Source organism: Lepus europaeus, chromosome X (assembly GCF_033115175.1).
Source record: "Lepus europaeus isolate LE1 chromosome X, mLepTim1.pri, whole genome shotgun sequence".
Lineage (NCBI taxonomy): Eukaryota > Metazoa > Chordata > Mammalia > Lagomorpha > Leporidae > Lepus > Lepus europaeus.
In genome coordinates this window covers 48,820,661-48,835,755 of record NC_084850.1, presented here as the reverse complement: position 1 = coordinate 48,835,755, position 15,095 = coordinate 48,820,661, and the positions used below count along the sequence as shown (strand labels likewise).

Sequence of the window (15,095 nt, the reverse complement as noted above, 5' to 3'; positions counted from 1 at the left end):
TAGATAGTACCATCTGATATCCCTCAGATGCTTGAATTTAACATGTCAATGAAGGAGCTTGTTATGCTCCTTCCAACACACACACAAACAAAAACCCCTGTTTTTCTGATTTCCCATATCTTGCAAATATCACTATACAAACAGAAAAACTAAGAGCTCTTTTATTTACATGTTTATCATTTCAGTCACTAGTGGCTTCCAGAAAATTGTTTTATTTTACTTATATATCTGTATCCATAGATAACTCTGACTGTTCCTTAAGAACAGGGACTATTTCATATTTTTGTTCACTTCATGGTGACTTCCACAAACTAGGTATTCAATAATTCTTAACAAAGTTTCCCTCAGACTAGAAGTAAGAAGATGGAACCTGGTATTTATTGAGTACCTCCTGTATACTGAGTACTATGTTAAGCATTTCATATGCATTATTTCATTGAAGTCTTTCAAGAATCCTGTGAGAAAGGTACTAACTAATACTACAGCCATGTTATAGTTGGAAAACTGAAGCTCAGGGTCAGTACCTAAATCAACCAGGAACACACATATATACACAGTGATGGGCCAATCTACTGCCAATGCCTGTGCTCTTTCTCCTACACTTTTATTTCAATCATCTCACCACCCTCACTGAAGTTTATCTTGACTGTTTACAAGAGGTTTCCTAAACAGCATGTTTCCGCTTCTATTTTTGTCTCTCCATGCCTCTGAATTTCTCAAATGTGCCTACCTCATTCCAACTCCCTTCCAGAATCATATCTCTTTCCTCTAGGCCCATCTCCATCTCACACTGTACTTCTACTACTATCTCTTCTAGAATTGCGTGTCTGCATTCCTCAATGTGTGTGTTGGAAAGTGCCTGAGTTGGTTGAGAGCATTGCTGAAAGGCACGTGTACATGTTGAAGCCTACGCAAAAGCAACTAGAGTAGTGCAGTTCTCCTAAGTCTTAGGAGGGTGCCATACAAATTCTTCTGTGAAGAGGAAAAGTGTCATTTGTTCCCAAGTTGGTATAACACTTGAACTTCAAAATGAGATTAAGCTGGGGAAAGCAAGCTATCGGTCAGGATTGCCTTGGGTGAGGTCAAAATAGGATTTTAAACCAGGGATTTCTGAACCTTCTATAACCGTTTTCAGAATGTTGGGCACATGTTGTACATGCATTTGTACAGGGAAAGGAGAAAGTTTACCATAGCTTTTAAAGGATTCTCAGGAGAAATCTTGACAGAAAAAAAAGTCAAGTATCAGTGCTCCAATCTAACTTATCTTAACTGATTTCAGCTCTATAGAGAATAATATGAGTGTTGTTAGTTGCTTATTGTAAGTACACTTTCTATATTGCTTCTATGTTTTTCCATTTTATTTTCTTACAGGAACAGCTTTAGCCAATTATGAGGAACTAAATATTTTTTCCAGTTTCTTAAACATCTTCAAAACAAATTCATTAATCTCTTACTTATGAGGCCTCCTTGTTCTGGTCACTCCTAATATTTCATCATCCTTTCAACTCTCCATTTGCTCTACCTCCTTGATTGTCTAAGAACCTTTACAATACCATTTACATGTATTACCTCATTTAATTTTCACAACAACTCTCTAAAAGATAGGTACTATCACTACAAAAAAAAGTACCAAGCTAAGATTCAAACTTAGAATAAAACTCCAAAAATAAATCCATGTATTTATGGTAGACTAATTTTCAACAAGGATTATGACATCATTCAATGTAAAAAGAATGATGTTTTCAACAAATGATACTGGTGCAACTGGAAATCCACATGCAAAAAGATGAAGATGAAGTCCTACCTTATACTATATCAAAATCAATCAAAACAAATCAATAACAAAATATAAGGGCTGAAACTATGAAACTTTTGGAGGAAAAGATATATGTATAGCTCTGTACTCTTAGATTAGACAACAGTTTCTTAGAAGACTTCAAAAGCACAAAGAAAATATAAGCAACACCTCATCAAAATTTAAAACTTTACTGCTGCAAACACCATCAACAAAGTGAGAAGACAACCCACAACAGAGAAGCAATTAATTTCAAACCATATATCTGATACAAGTTGTACCCTGAAATATATAGAACTCTTATAAGTTAATAATAAAAAGATAACCCATTTTAAAATGGACAAGGAAGGGCTAGCATTGTGGAGTAGCAGATAAAGCCACCACCTGTGATGTCGGTATCCCATATGGCACCAGTACATGTCCCGGCTGCTGTTTCTGATTCAGCTCCCTGCTAATGACCTGGGAAAGCCGCATAAAATGGCGTAAGTACTTGGGACCCTGCCACCCACATGGGAGACCCAGATGGAGCTCCTGGCTCCTAGCTTTGCCCTGGTCCAGTGCTGGCCATTGTGGTCATCTGGGGAGTGAACCTGCAGATCGAAGATCTATGTCTCTCCCTTTCTTTCTGTAACTCTTTCAAATAAAATCAATAGATCTTTTTTTTTTTTTGTAAAAAAAAAAAAAAAAAGGACATGGATGGGCATTCGGACTAGAAGGTAAGGTGCCAGTTAGGAGACTCGAAACCCATATCAGAGTATGTAGGCTCTAATTTCTAATTCCTGGCTCCAGCTCCTAACTACAGCTTCCCGAAATGTGGACCCTGGCAGGCAGTGATGATGGCTCAAGGAAGTGAGTTCCTGTCACCAATGCAGGAGATCTAGTTTGAATTCCTGGCTCCTGTCTTTAGCTTCCCTGGCTGTTGTGAGCATTTGCAAAGTGAACCAGAGGTTGGGAGTGCTCGCTCTATCTCCCCTTCTGTGTGAAAGAAAGAAAGAAAGAAAGAGAAAGAAAGGAGAGAGAGAGAGAGAGAGAGAGAGAGAGAAGAGAAAGAGAGAAAGAACCTAAATACACCTTTCTCCAAAGAATATATACAAATAGCCAATAAGCCCAGGAAAAGATCCTCAACAGATTACCTCACGCCCACTCAGATGACCATAATAGAATACAGAAAATAGTATATGCCAGCATGAATGTGGAGATCTTGGAATGCTCAAACATTGCTGGTAGGAATGTAAAATCAGGCAGCTGCTTGGGGAAGTAGTTTGGAAGTACCTCAAAAGGTTAAATGTAGAGTTACCATATGACCTAGCAGTTGTACTGCTAGGTATATACCCAAACGAACTGAAAACATGCTCACTAAAAAAACTTGTACACAAATGTTTATAGCAACAGTATTCATAGTAACAGCAGTACTCATAGTAACCAAAAGGGAAACAACACAAATGCCCAGCAACTGATGACTATATAAACAAAATGTGGTATATCCATCTGGAATATTATTTGGCTGTAAAGAAGAGTGAAATAGATATATGCTACAACATCGATGACACTTGAAATCATTATGCTAAGTGGAAGATGCCTGTCCCTTGGCCGGCGCCGTGGCTTAACAGGCTAATCCTCCGCCTTGTGGCGCTGGCACACCGGGTTCTAGTCCCGGCTGGGGTGCCGGATTCTATCCCGGTTGCCCCTCTTCCAGGCCAGCTCTCTGCTGTGGCCCGGGAAGGCAGTGGAGGATGGCCCAAGTGCTTGGGCCCTGCACCCTATGGGAGACCAGGAAAAGCACCTGGCTCCTAGCTTCGGATCAGCGTGAAGCGCAGGCCGCAGCGGCCATTGGAGGGTGAACAAATGGCAAAAAGGAAGACCTTTCTCTCTGTGTCTCTCTCTCACTATCCACTCTGCCTGTCAAAAAAAAAAAAAAAAAAGAAAGAAAGATGCCTGTCCCAAAAGGCAATGGATAATATAAAACGTTTAAAGGAGGCCGGCGCAGTGGCTTAACAGGCTAATCCTCCGCCTTGCGGCGCCGGCACACCGGGTTCTAGTCCCAGTTGGGGTGCCGGATTCTATCCCGGTTGCCCCTCTTCCAGGCCAGCTCTCTGCTATGGCCCAGGAGTGCAGTGGAGGATGGCCCAAGTTCTTGGGCCCTACACCCGCATGGGAGACCAGGAGAAGCACCTGGCTCCTGGCTTCGGATCAGCAAAATGCACTGGCCGCAGCGGCCATTGGAGGGTGAACCAACGACAAAAAGGAAGACCTTTCTCTCTGTCTCTGTCTCTCTCTCTCTCTCTCTCACTATCCACTCTGCCTGTCCAAAAAAAAAAAAAAGTTTAAAGGACTTTTGGAAATATTTTACTAGTATCACATAATACATTTAGCAGGAGGAAATAGTGTGACAAAAATAAAACAATGTTAGAGTGTTGCAATTTAAAAACCTAGTGTATCTCTAATCTATGCAGAATTAGAGTGAGCTAAGTTTAAAGATCGGATGTGAACCTGATAGGGTGAGACCCAATGACAAGTAATCATGAAGCTTTTGCCAGAAAACACACCGATGAAATGGCTGGGAAGGCAGACTCAATTACCATGTAAATAAACAAATGCCAGCATCCACACATCCTGATTAGTTTGATTCCAAATCATTTAATGACTGTCATGTAGTCAAATGTATATGTTTGGGGCCGATGTTGTAGTGTAGTAGGTTAAACATCTGCTTGCGGCACCGGCAACCCTTATGGGTGCTGATTCAATTGCCGGCTGCTCCTCTTCCAATCCAGCTCTCTGCTAATGGTCTGGGAAAGCAGAAGATGGCCCAAATACTTGGGCCCCTGCACCCACATGGGAGACCTGGAAGAAGCTCCTAGCTCCTGGCTTCAGATTGGCCTGGCTCAGGCTGTTACAGCCATTTGGTGAGTGAACCATTGGATCAAAGACCTCTCTCTCTCTCTCTCTCTCTCTCTCTCTTCTTCTTCTTCTTCTTCTTCTGTCTGTAATGCTGCCTGTCAAATAAATATTTTTTTTAAAAAAATCACCTATTTTAAAAAAATGAAACATGTACATTTATATATTTGCCCTTGCTCAATTTTATAAGAGCTTTATAATAATCCTCCTTCAGGCTGAGTCCCTCAAAAAAGGAAGTTCAGGAGAATAAACTATAGGAAGGTATCAAAGCACTGTGTGACTGAGTAGGAATATAAAGGAAGAATTTTAATAAACATGATTAAGATAAAAAGAATGCATTCTAACATTTATAAAATGGATGGCTGATTTCAGCATTGCCCTCCAAATCCAGCATTTAGTTAACTCTGATCAAGAGAGAAGTCATGATCTGCACTTGACAGCATTCTATTATTTCAAATGTTATTTGAACATAATTAAATGCCCACTTATTTCAAGAGCTAATATTCCATCTAGCTTTCATATTCCAGATCTGCAGAGCATTGCTCTGGGCTATCACTACCTCCCTAAGGACTCACTGGTCTCCCCCTCTTCACAGAAAATCCCTGAGTGTGAAAATCAAGTCTGCTCTCTAGATGGTAGACTGAGAATTGAACTGAGTTGTAGGGTAATTTTACAAAACAAATCAACATAAAATAAGCAGTTTTTAAGATATTTTATTATTGCAAAAATTAACATCACATGAGCTCTTCCTTAAAATACTAGAAACTGTCTCTCTGCCTTGTGGGATGAGCAAATGAGTCCTGGCTTGGTCTGCCATTTCCTCAACTGTAAAGTGCCATCCAAGTTGGACTAGAATATACGATGATCTTTTAAAAATACTTCCCTGCTCTGACATCCTATTATCATAGAGCCCTTGCCATCTGTTACCACATAGAAAAGACACCTTGCATTATTGTAAACTAGCTCCTGAAAACACAAATCATGTTTTGTTAGTGTGACTAGAAAGACTAACAAGTGATGGAAATCATCACTAAAGGAACTGGAAGTAAGCAAAATGTATTACCTTCACTGGCAAAGCCAAGGTACAAAGTACAGTGTATGGTTTTATTGGTTATACTGCAAAGAAGATATAATGAATATTCCTGTGGGCAACTAAAAATTAGAACGATCCCATGGGAATAAAGACTAATGAGAAGTGTTTTATGAACAGAAAATTAAGAAGGCCAAATCCCAGGACATTAGGATTAAGAAAGCACCCCATGGGGCCAGCGTTGTGACATTGTGGGTTGGGCCACTGCCTGCAACACCAGCATCCCATATGGGTGCCAGTTCATGTCCTGGCTGTTTCATGTCTGATTCAGCTCCCTGCTAATGCACCTAGGAAAGCAGTGGAAGACGGCCCAAGTGCTTGGGCCCCTCCACCCACATAGAGGACCCAGATGAAGCTCTTGGCTCCTGGCTTCAGCTTGGCCCAGCCCTGGCCGTTGTGAACATTTGGAAAGTGAACAAATGTATAGGTCTGTCTGTCTGTCTGTCTCTGTAACTCTGCCTTCCAAATAAATAAATAAATAAATAGATAGATAAATAAATAAATATTTTTGTTTTTTTAAAAAGCAAATACTCCTCAAAGTTAAAAAAAAATCATTTGGGAACATAAAGAGCAAACAATGCATAGAATACTTAAAGGACTTAAAATAGAAACTCAGAAAAAGGGAGCTAGGTGTTCAATAATCACAATTCATCATAATAGTCATCTTACATTTGTATAGCATTTTATACTTTTCAAATTGTTTCAAAGCCATTATCTCTTTTAATCCTCATAATAGAACCTGGTTGTAGTCCTGGGTCTAAAGTGAATTTGCAGAATGATCATAGGTAAGACATTTAAACTGTTCAGGCTGCAGCTTCCTCATCTATCAGACTCTTGTAAGGATCAGCTAAGGATAAAATGAAATTATTAACTTGCTTATCATATATTTACTGATGATAGATACAAATCAAGTTATTAAGGAAAACCAAAATCACTTGAAAATTCATCTCAAACATGGTTGCCAAAATGGAGGACACACTCCCTGACAATATTTCTGGAGAACCATGGGTCTGATTGTGGTATATATCTTATGCTTATACATCTTCCCCCTTAGACTGGCATCCCCCCAAGGAAAAAATTGTCTTTATCTTGTTCTCTTAAGATTCCATCGTGAAAGCACAGGGAGAGCTTAGGACTGGAGGTTGATTACCAATCGGTAGACAGCACTGGAGCCAGTTCCTGTCTAATAGGTTATTTAAGCCTAGTTAATATTTTATAGCGTGTGGATTTAATGATATTTTCTTTTCCTTCATTAGCTCCTAAATCCAACCATTTGTGTATTTTACACATCAGAGTCATCATAAACACTACAATGAATTATCAGGATAGCAGAACTAGAAGTTCTAAATCTGCATCAAATGCAAAATATTAATCTAAGTAAACAAGAAATGAATTTGTCTAGGTGACACATGAAAATTGACAGGGATCCTAAGTATAATCCATAGCACCTTTCTCTTAATGCATATTACACTGGTAGTTTCAGATTGGGGAACAAATGAAGAACAAACTTCATTTACCTACTGCTATCAGTACTTTCAATCTATTCTAGGACTGCTTTTACCAAGCTTTGCTACTCAGTGAAATATTAATAAATCTTTAAATGTTCGATAGGACACCTGGATGCGCAGTCATCTCTAGTTCTACAGAATAAAATGGAATATACATGTTATACATATTGGGTGTGTGTGCGTAGGGCATGCTGTTGAGTGTTGGGCTGACAACATCCCAAGTTCAGGTCAGAAACAAGGGACAAAGAACAGAGGCCCATTTGAAATCGAGCATCTAACTCCCCCTGGGAATCATGTGAATCCTAGCAACATTGAACAAAGGGCTATAGACAAAGTGATTCAGGATTCTGACTATAAACCATTTTTCTATATCTGAACTCTACATTTTCAGACACTTTGCTGTCATGAATTAGCACTGTCTGCCATACCCACACATTATGCTTCTATCTAGGTAAATTACAAATACTGTGATTTTATGTTTCAGGAGGATTTTAGATTATATAATGGGTTTGTTATCAGATTGTCTGGTCTCTGTAAGAGGATGATCCAGAGACTAGGGACACTATTCATCAACCAGAGGAGTCTGACCTGCAGGAAAGAAGCTGAGACAAAGCCCAAGGTCAGGCAGTCAGAGCTCTACAGGGAGACAAGAACCCAAATAAGATAATTCTCACAAATGATACTTTGGTTAGGCTGACCCAACATCCCAGAGTGTAATCAGGTGAATCTCATGTGGATAAGGGAATAAGATGTTGACACATTATGCAAAATCGGTCCTCCTATACTTTAAACATATTATACCATCTAGTAGTCTTAGCAGCTTATAGAATTTCTAAAAGGGGAATTCAAGAGCTGAGAAATTCACTATCAGAAAGCATATACTTCCCTGTGGTCAGGAAGAAGGGGAAGATGGAAAGAGAAACAACTGGAAAAAGTCGCAGACCTCCAAAGCCCACAGAAAGTTCTTAGGAAAGTTTTAATACATAAAAGTGGAAAGAGAAACATATCTTGATCTTTGGAGGAGAGGGATTTTTTTTTCTAAAGGGAGTCTGCACAGGGGAATGATTGCAGTTGAGATTTCTCATCTCAATGCCACTCATCTGGTCTTCTCATTTATTAGGTGACCCAATGCACTGATTGAGAAACACTTTTCTAGTCTTCTCTGCACATTGCTCAATGATTTACACAATTTTTTGAGAAACCTGAAATACACTAATTAGACACCACTCTGTTACCAAAATTTCATGCACTGACAAGTAAATGGATTTGAACTCTAAACTTTTGAATATCCAGAATGAACATGTAACACCTCATATTTTGATGACACAGTGCTGCAAGTCAAAACATTCAGCTTAAATAAGCAGGCACTTCATAAACAGAAAGCCTCATTTTCCCCATTGAGAGGAACAAAATGTAATTGTTAATCGGAAATAGAGCACCCCCTCAACCACCAGTCACGTTCCATGACCTAACACCTAGGAAGTTACCAAGATCCATAAAGACTGAACGACAGATCCACATGAGACCAAGGTGATACCACCAGAACAGCCATTTGAAACATATTCTGTACCTCAGCTCTATCTTCACCGTTTCCATGGCTCTGTGTCCCTACTGAAAAAGAGAACTTGAGTTCTAGGGGATAAAATGAAAAGATAGCATTCCCTCTTCTTTCCCAAGCCAATGAGGTTTGCTGAGTGATAAAGATATACTCTTGTAGTTTCCATTCTCAACTGCTATAGTGTCAGCAGATTTTATGGGGGGAGGGATGAGGGAATGGACAAGCTCACTACCCAGAGCAGTATCTGGATACAATTATGAGACTCCACTGGCACTACTTTAGGATCAGCAAGTTGGAGCAAGTTACCCTGCTCTTAGAGGAGGGATTACCTAAACCAATTTCATCTAAATCAATTCGCACTGTTCAGATACACTCAAGAAGCAACCACGTCACTTTGAATTGCAGCAGCACTCTCTGGAGGAGGCTTTGTAAGGTACAACAGGCTAGATGGGAATTCTAATAGTCACAAAAGTAAATAGTAGTAGCCCTTCCTGTACCTAGCCTCTATCTCTACCTTACACAGCCCCTCCCTGTTCTATCCTGGAGCTGCAGGTATGGAGTTAGGCCTGGAACAAGCAGGAGGCCAAAATGCTGTGCCAAGTCTGGGGTCTCAGCCCAGTCAGCAAAGGACTATTCACAATAAAGGTGCTTAATAAATATTGTTGACTCATTGCTGCTAGCTGCTAATGATGCTTATAGAGCTATGCCTAAATTACTGTCAGTTTTCATTAGAAATTAACTAACTGCCACCCATGTAGGCTAAAAAGGGGCAAGACTAGATTTTCAAAGGAGTCTGACTCAAATTATGAGGTTACAGTACATTAGATATGATTTAAGCATTTATATGATTTATTCCATTATCTGTGTGCCAAACTGTATGTATGTTTTTATTCAGTTGTACACACATTGGGGGGAAACAGACTTAGGGTGTAAGTATAACAAATTTGGCTTCCAAAAGGTTAACAATGGCAAATTAAGGTTTCCCATAAACTAGGGTTGCTACTTATGCTGAATCCACTAACCCAATAAAAGGTAAATGAAGTGCTTTCTTTGAAAAGTATAATGCTGAGGATTTATAGAACTTTTTCATCTTCAAAGGACCAAGGCAAAACTCACAATACCCAACACACAATATTATGCCTTTTACAGAAGTGCACCAACTATGAAAGAAAGGTCATAGGCATGTGCTAAGGTCATACAGCCAAGGCAACATCAGATTTGTGATGAACTCCCTGATCTTCAGGTTTCCTAGACCTCACAAAAATCAATTTGTGAGGAACAATTAGGAGAAATCTAACTCATATTATGTGTCGGCATTAAATTAATTCATTGGGCAGGAATAAATAAAAATAGCAACTGTTAAGCCTTCAGGGCAGTGATGAGTGAAGAGGAGGGAGAAAGGGGAATGTGTGGAAGCGGGAATAACCATCTGGATAGAATGAAATTGCCCCCCAAAACGAAAAAAAAGTAGGGGAGGGGACCTCCCTGTTCAACAACCCCCTCTATTGGGAAAATCGCCAAAGAACTGATTGGAGTACTGGGAGCAAACAGAACAGGGTTAAAGGCAGCCCTTATAACCCAACTTGAGATCAGACTAAGCAACCCACGCACAGTACTTGTCTATTACACAATTTCCAATACACTGTATTCCTTTAAAAGGGATCCTTCTTAAAGACACACAGCCATCGCCATCCACCAGCCCCACATTCTGAAATCCTCCAAAGGGCAAAGTGGTTGAAAAAGCAAGAGGCTACGTGGCTGGGGAGTGCACAGATTGATGGGGACAGGGTGAGCACCGAAGGGCCGGAAGGGCCGTGGGGGAGATCTCCAAGGGGCAGAAATTTAGGTGTTTTCACCCTAGGAAGAAGGTGAGTGATCCTGAAGGTGGCATGGGAGTGCAGAAGAAAGAGGGAAAGTGCAGAGCCCTACCACCCTAGGATCCCAATTTCCTGCTCTACAAGAAATACCTCCGAAAAAGAATGTGCTGCACACGAAGTGCTAACTAACCGAAACCAGCAATGTTTCTGTAAATCGACTCGGCCGTTATTTACTTAATACGAGCAAGGAATGAAAAACAAAAAAACAACAACAACAACAAAAAAAAACCACCTCTCCCCGATTCAGTCGCAGTCAGTCCTGTGGACAGACGTTAAGTTTCCCCTCTTCCCCCACACAGCTGCTTTCCCAGCTAGGCCAGAAATAAGGAGCCACCCAGACGGAGACTGGAGGATCGCTCCGGCGGCAGAAAAGGGATTAAGTTTCGCCTGGCCTCCCCGCCGGCAGGGTGTCCGCGGCATCGCCCGCCGGCTGCTGGGCCAGCCCCGCCGGACACGGGCGCCTCCCGGGCCGACGAGGCTGCCGACCGCGGAAGCGTGGGAAGGCGGTAGTGCCCTTTTCCCAGACTCGCGCCCAGGCACCGAGGGAACGGCTCCACTGCCAGCGCCCAGCCCGGCGCGGCTCCGCTGGAGGCCTCCGGCCGCCCCCGCACCGCACCCTGGAGTACAAACTCCGTCCGGGGGAGGGGAGGAGGGGTGGGCGGCAGCGGCAGCGGCAGCGGCAGCAGCCCTTGCCCCAACGGCAGAACGGGGAGCCAGAGCCGGACCGGGATCCCGCCGCCGCTGCCGCCAGCCTCGCGGGCCCCGTCACTCCGCCCTGCCGAGCCCCGGAGCCCTCGGCCAGCGCCGGGCCCGGCGGCACCTGAAGAGCGGCCGCAGCCAGGGCCGAGACCTGAGTGGGCGAGGACCCTAGACCCTTAGGGCCGCGGCGAGGGGGCGCGTTTTACCCATAGCGTTCCCAGGTGCCAGCCATCTCCTCCGCGCGCCAGAGAGCGCCGGGCGCTCGCTTGCCTCCGCAGCGAGCTGACTCGGGCTCCGGCGCAAGCTCCCGGGCCGCCGTCGCTGCCGCCGCCACCACCACTCTAGGCCGCCGCCCGCCTTCGCTGCTGCTGCCGCTGCCGCCGCCGCCGCCGCCGCCGCCGCCGCCGCGCAGCAGCCAGGAGCCACCAGCTCGCGCAGCCCGCAGGGAACGGCCCGGTTGTCGCCTCGCTACCGCGGCCGGCTCTCCCCGGCTGAACTTAAAGAGTTTTCACTCCTCAGTCCAGGGGCAGCACCATGACACCACGCTAGCACCACATTGTCATTTCCGCCGCCGCAGAGGAAAAAAAAAAAAAAGGCAATCCTTTCGCAAAGGGGGGTGGGGGTGGAGAGGGGCAAACAGGGCTGGGGCTAACACCTCAAGGGAGCACTGGGAAGGGCCCCGGCAGAAGGGACCCTGGGCCACCTTCCAGGGCTCACCTTCCGCCACCCCCGCCACTCCCAGCTCCCCTAGCCCCTCCTCTGGAGGCGCGTTACATGTTTTCTCCCCTGGCAGGAGTGACCAGAGAAACCTGAGCAGGCAAAGGCAGCCGGTGGGTGGGGTTCGGGTTACTACTGTACCTACCAGCTGATTCCAGCAGCCTTTTCTCCAGCGCCCTGGCATCTTGAAGGAAGGCACACGGAGAGGGGCCTGAGCGGGCGTGTGTGTGTGTGTGTGTGTGTGTGTGTGTGAGAGAGAGAGAGAGAGAGAGAGAGAGAGAGAGAGAGAGAGGAGAGCGCGCACAGAATGGAAATGCAGAAACAAGGCTATAGCCAAACTCTTCTCCCACCCGCCACCTCTACCCCCACACCCACCCGTTGGTCCCACAAACCCCCCAGGTTAGGACAAGGAAAAGGCCGCTGCAACCGCCAATGAGAAAAGTGTGCCTGGGTCCACCGCACAGGTCCTCCCGATGAAGTTGATCTATGAAAAGTTAGCTACAGAGTAAAACAAAAATAGTGGAGGAGACAGAAAAGGGCAGACAATTGTAGGAAACCCAACCCCTGTTTCTTTTTACAAAGGGAGAATGGCTGCGTTTTATTGGCCTGGGACAAAAGTTGGGGAGATGGATTAAAGCCATCAAATGAAAAAAAATTAGTTTCTTTTGCACCTTCAATGGTTGACCAGCAAAACAAGAGGGTTATTACTAAGAGGACAATAAGGAAGATGCTACTTATCCAGGTATTGAGTGGCCCTAATAATCTGATTGGGCCATTTGGAACTCAGGAGCCTCCCATTGGTCTGGAGTCAGCCTGTCTGCCAACCTGTCATTGGCTCAGAGACCATGGCCCCACCCACAGGTGGATGGGAAAGGGAAGTAGGAGGAAACCCCAGGACGGAGATTGTTTCTTACATGGAGCAAAAGCAGAGAGGAAGGGGAAAGAAAATAGGGTGAAGCACCCTCCCCCTTCGCATAGTCCTTCCACTACTGTGCATGGGAACAAGTCCAGAAAATTAAGGTAGCTCTGGGTGTATCCTGTCAGGGAACCAAGAGTAATCAGCCAACACCCTTGTTAAACAATGTGCTAGACAGAGCAATGAGAGGGAATTGAAGACAAAAATCACAACCAGGCTATCCTAATGAAAGTGAAAATAAATGAGTCACACCAAAAGTGTACACAACAAAAGCAAAAATAGGTACATGGGACTACATCAAACTTAGAAACATTTACACAGCAAAGAACACAACACAGTGAAAAGGCCGCCTACAGAATGGGAGGAGATGGGTTAATATCCGTAATATATAAAGAACTCCAACAATTCAACAACGAAAGAAACAAATAACTCTATTTAACATTAGGCGAGGCCAGTGCCATGGCTCACTTGGCTAATCCTCCACCTGCGGCGCCGGCACCCCGGGTTCTAGTCCCAATTGGGGCTCTGGATTCTGTTCCGGTTGCTTCTCTTCCAGTCCAGCTCTCTGCAGTGGCCCGGGAAGGCAGTGAAGGATGGCCCAAGTCCTTGGGCCCTGCACCCGCTTGGGAGACCAGGAGGATGCACTTGGCTGCTGGCTTCGGATCGCCACAGCGCACCGGCCGAAGCGACCATTTAGGGGGTGAACCAACAGAAGGAAGACCTCTCTCTCTGTCTCTCTCTCTCACTGTCTAACTCTGCCTGACAAAAAAAGAAAGACATTAGGCGAGGGGACCAGCATTGTGGTGCATCCAGTTAAGCCATAGATTGCATGCTAGCATCCCATATTGGAGCACCTGTTCAAGTTCCACCTGCTATTCTTCCCATCCAGCTTCCTGCTAGTGTGCCTGGAAAGACAACGGATGATGGCCCAAATACTTGGGCCCCTGCCATCTATGTGGAAGATGATAGAGTTTCTGGCTCCTGGATTAAGCATGGTCCAGCCCTGGCTGTTGCAGTCTTTTCGGATGGGGGGTGAACCAACAGATGAAAGGTCTCTCATTCTCACTCTTGCTCTGCCTTTCAAGCAGATAAAAGGGGACAAGGCACTTGAAGAAACATTTCTCCAAAGAAGCTATACAAATGTCCAGCAAACATATGAATAGATCACCATCGTCAGGGAAATGGAAATCCAAACCACAAAGAGCTATCTCTTTTGAGGATGGCCACTATCAATATATAAAAGATGATGGTTGTGGAGAAATTGAAACCCTTGAGCACTGTTGTAAAATGGTGCCCCTGCTATGTACGGGAATGTAAAATGGTGTAGCTGCTTTAGAAAACAATATGGAGGGTCCTCCAAAAATGACAGATAGAATTACCATATGATCCAGCAAGCTCACTTCTGGGTGTATTTCCAAAGCCACGAAAAACTGGATCTCAAAGAGATATTAACACATCCATGTTCATAGCATCATTATTCCCAATAGCCAAGAAGGGAAGCAACTTATATATCCATTCATGTTATACTTAGTGAAATAAGCCAGTCCCAAAAAGACAGATACCATATGTTTTCTCTGCTTTGAGGTAACTAATAGAGTACCTAAAATGTAATGTATTGGAGTAAAATGGACATTTTGAGATTCAATGATTGTTTATAGCCATTGTCTCTTCTGTTTAGGAACAGTGTTTTTTTTTTTTTCTTTTTTTTGACAGGCAGAGTGGACAGTGAGAGAGAGAGACAGAGAGAAAGGTCTTCCTATTTTTTTCCGTTGGTTCACCCCCAAATGGCCTCTGTGGCCAGCACACTGCGCTGATCTGAAGCCAGGAGCCAGGTGCTTCTCCTGGTCTCCCATGGAGTGCAGGGCCCAAGCACTTGGGCCATCTTCCACTGTACACCCGGGCCACAGCAGAGAGCTGGACTGAAAGAGGGGCAACCGGGATAGAATCCGGCGCCCTGACCGGGACTAGAACCCGGTGTGCCGGCGCCGCAGGAGGAGGATTAGCCTATTGAGCCGCGGCGCCGGCCTTTTTTTTTTTTTT

General features: G+C 44.1%; 1 protein-coding gene across 3 annotated transcripts in view; it reads right to left on the bottom strand.

Moving 5' to 3' along the window:
- MID2 (midline 2) overlaps positions 1–12,345 on the bottom strand; it is a 95,648-nt gene extending 83,303 nt beyond the window's left edge. For 2 of the 3 annotated variants that reach the window (XM_062183463.1, XM_062183465.1), the window contains exon 1: positions 11,629–11,734. In XM_062183463.1, the coding sequence (XP_062039447.1) occupies positions 11,629–11,632 (4 nt within the window). In that variant the 5' untranslated portion in view covers positions 11,633–11,734. Of the gene's footprint in view, positions 1–11,628; positions 11,735–12,284 lie in introns of those variants that run through there. The other variant, XM_062183464.1, reaches the window with a different exon arrangement.
- Positions 12,346–15,095: the final 2,750 nt, after the last annotated feature.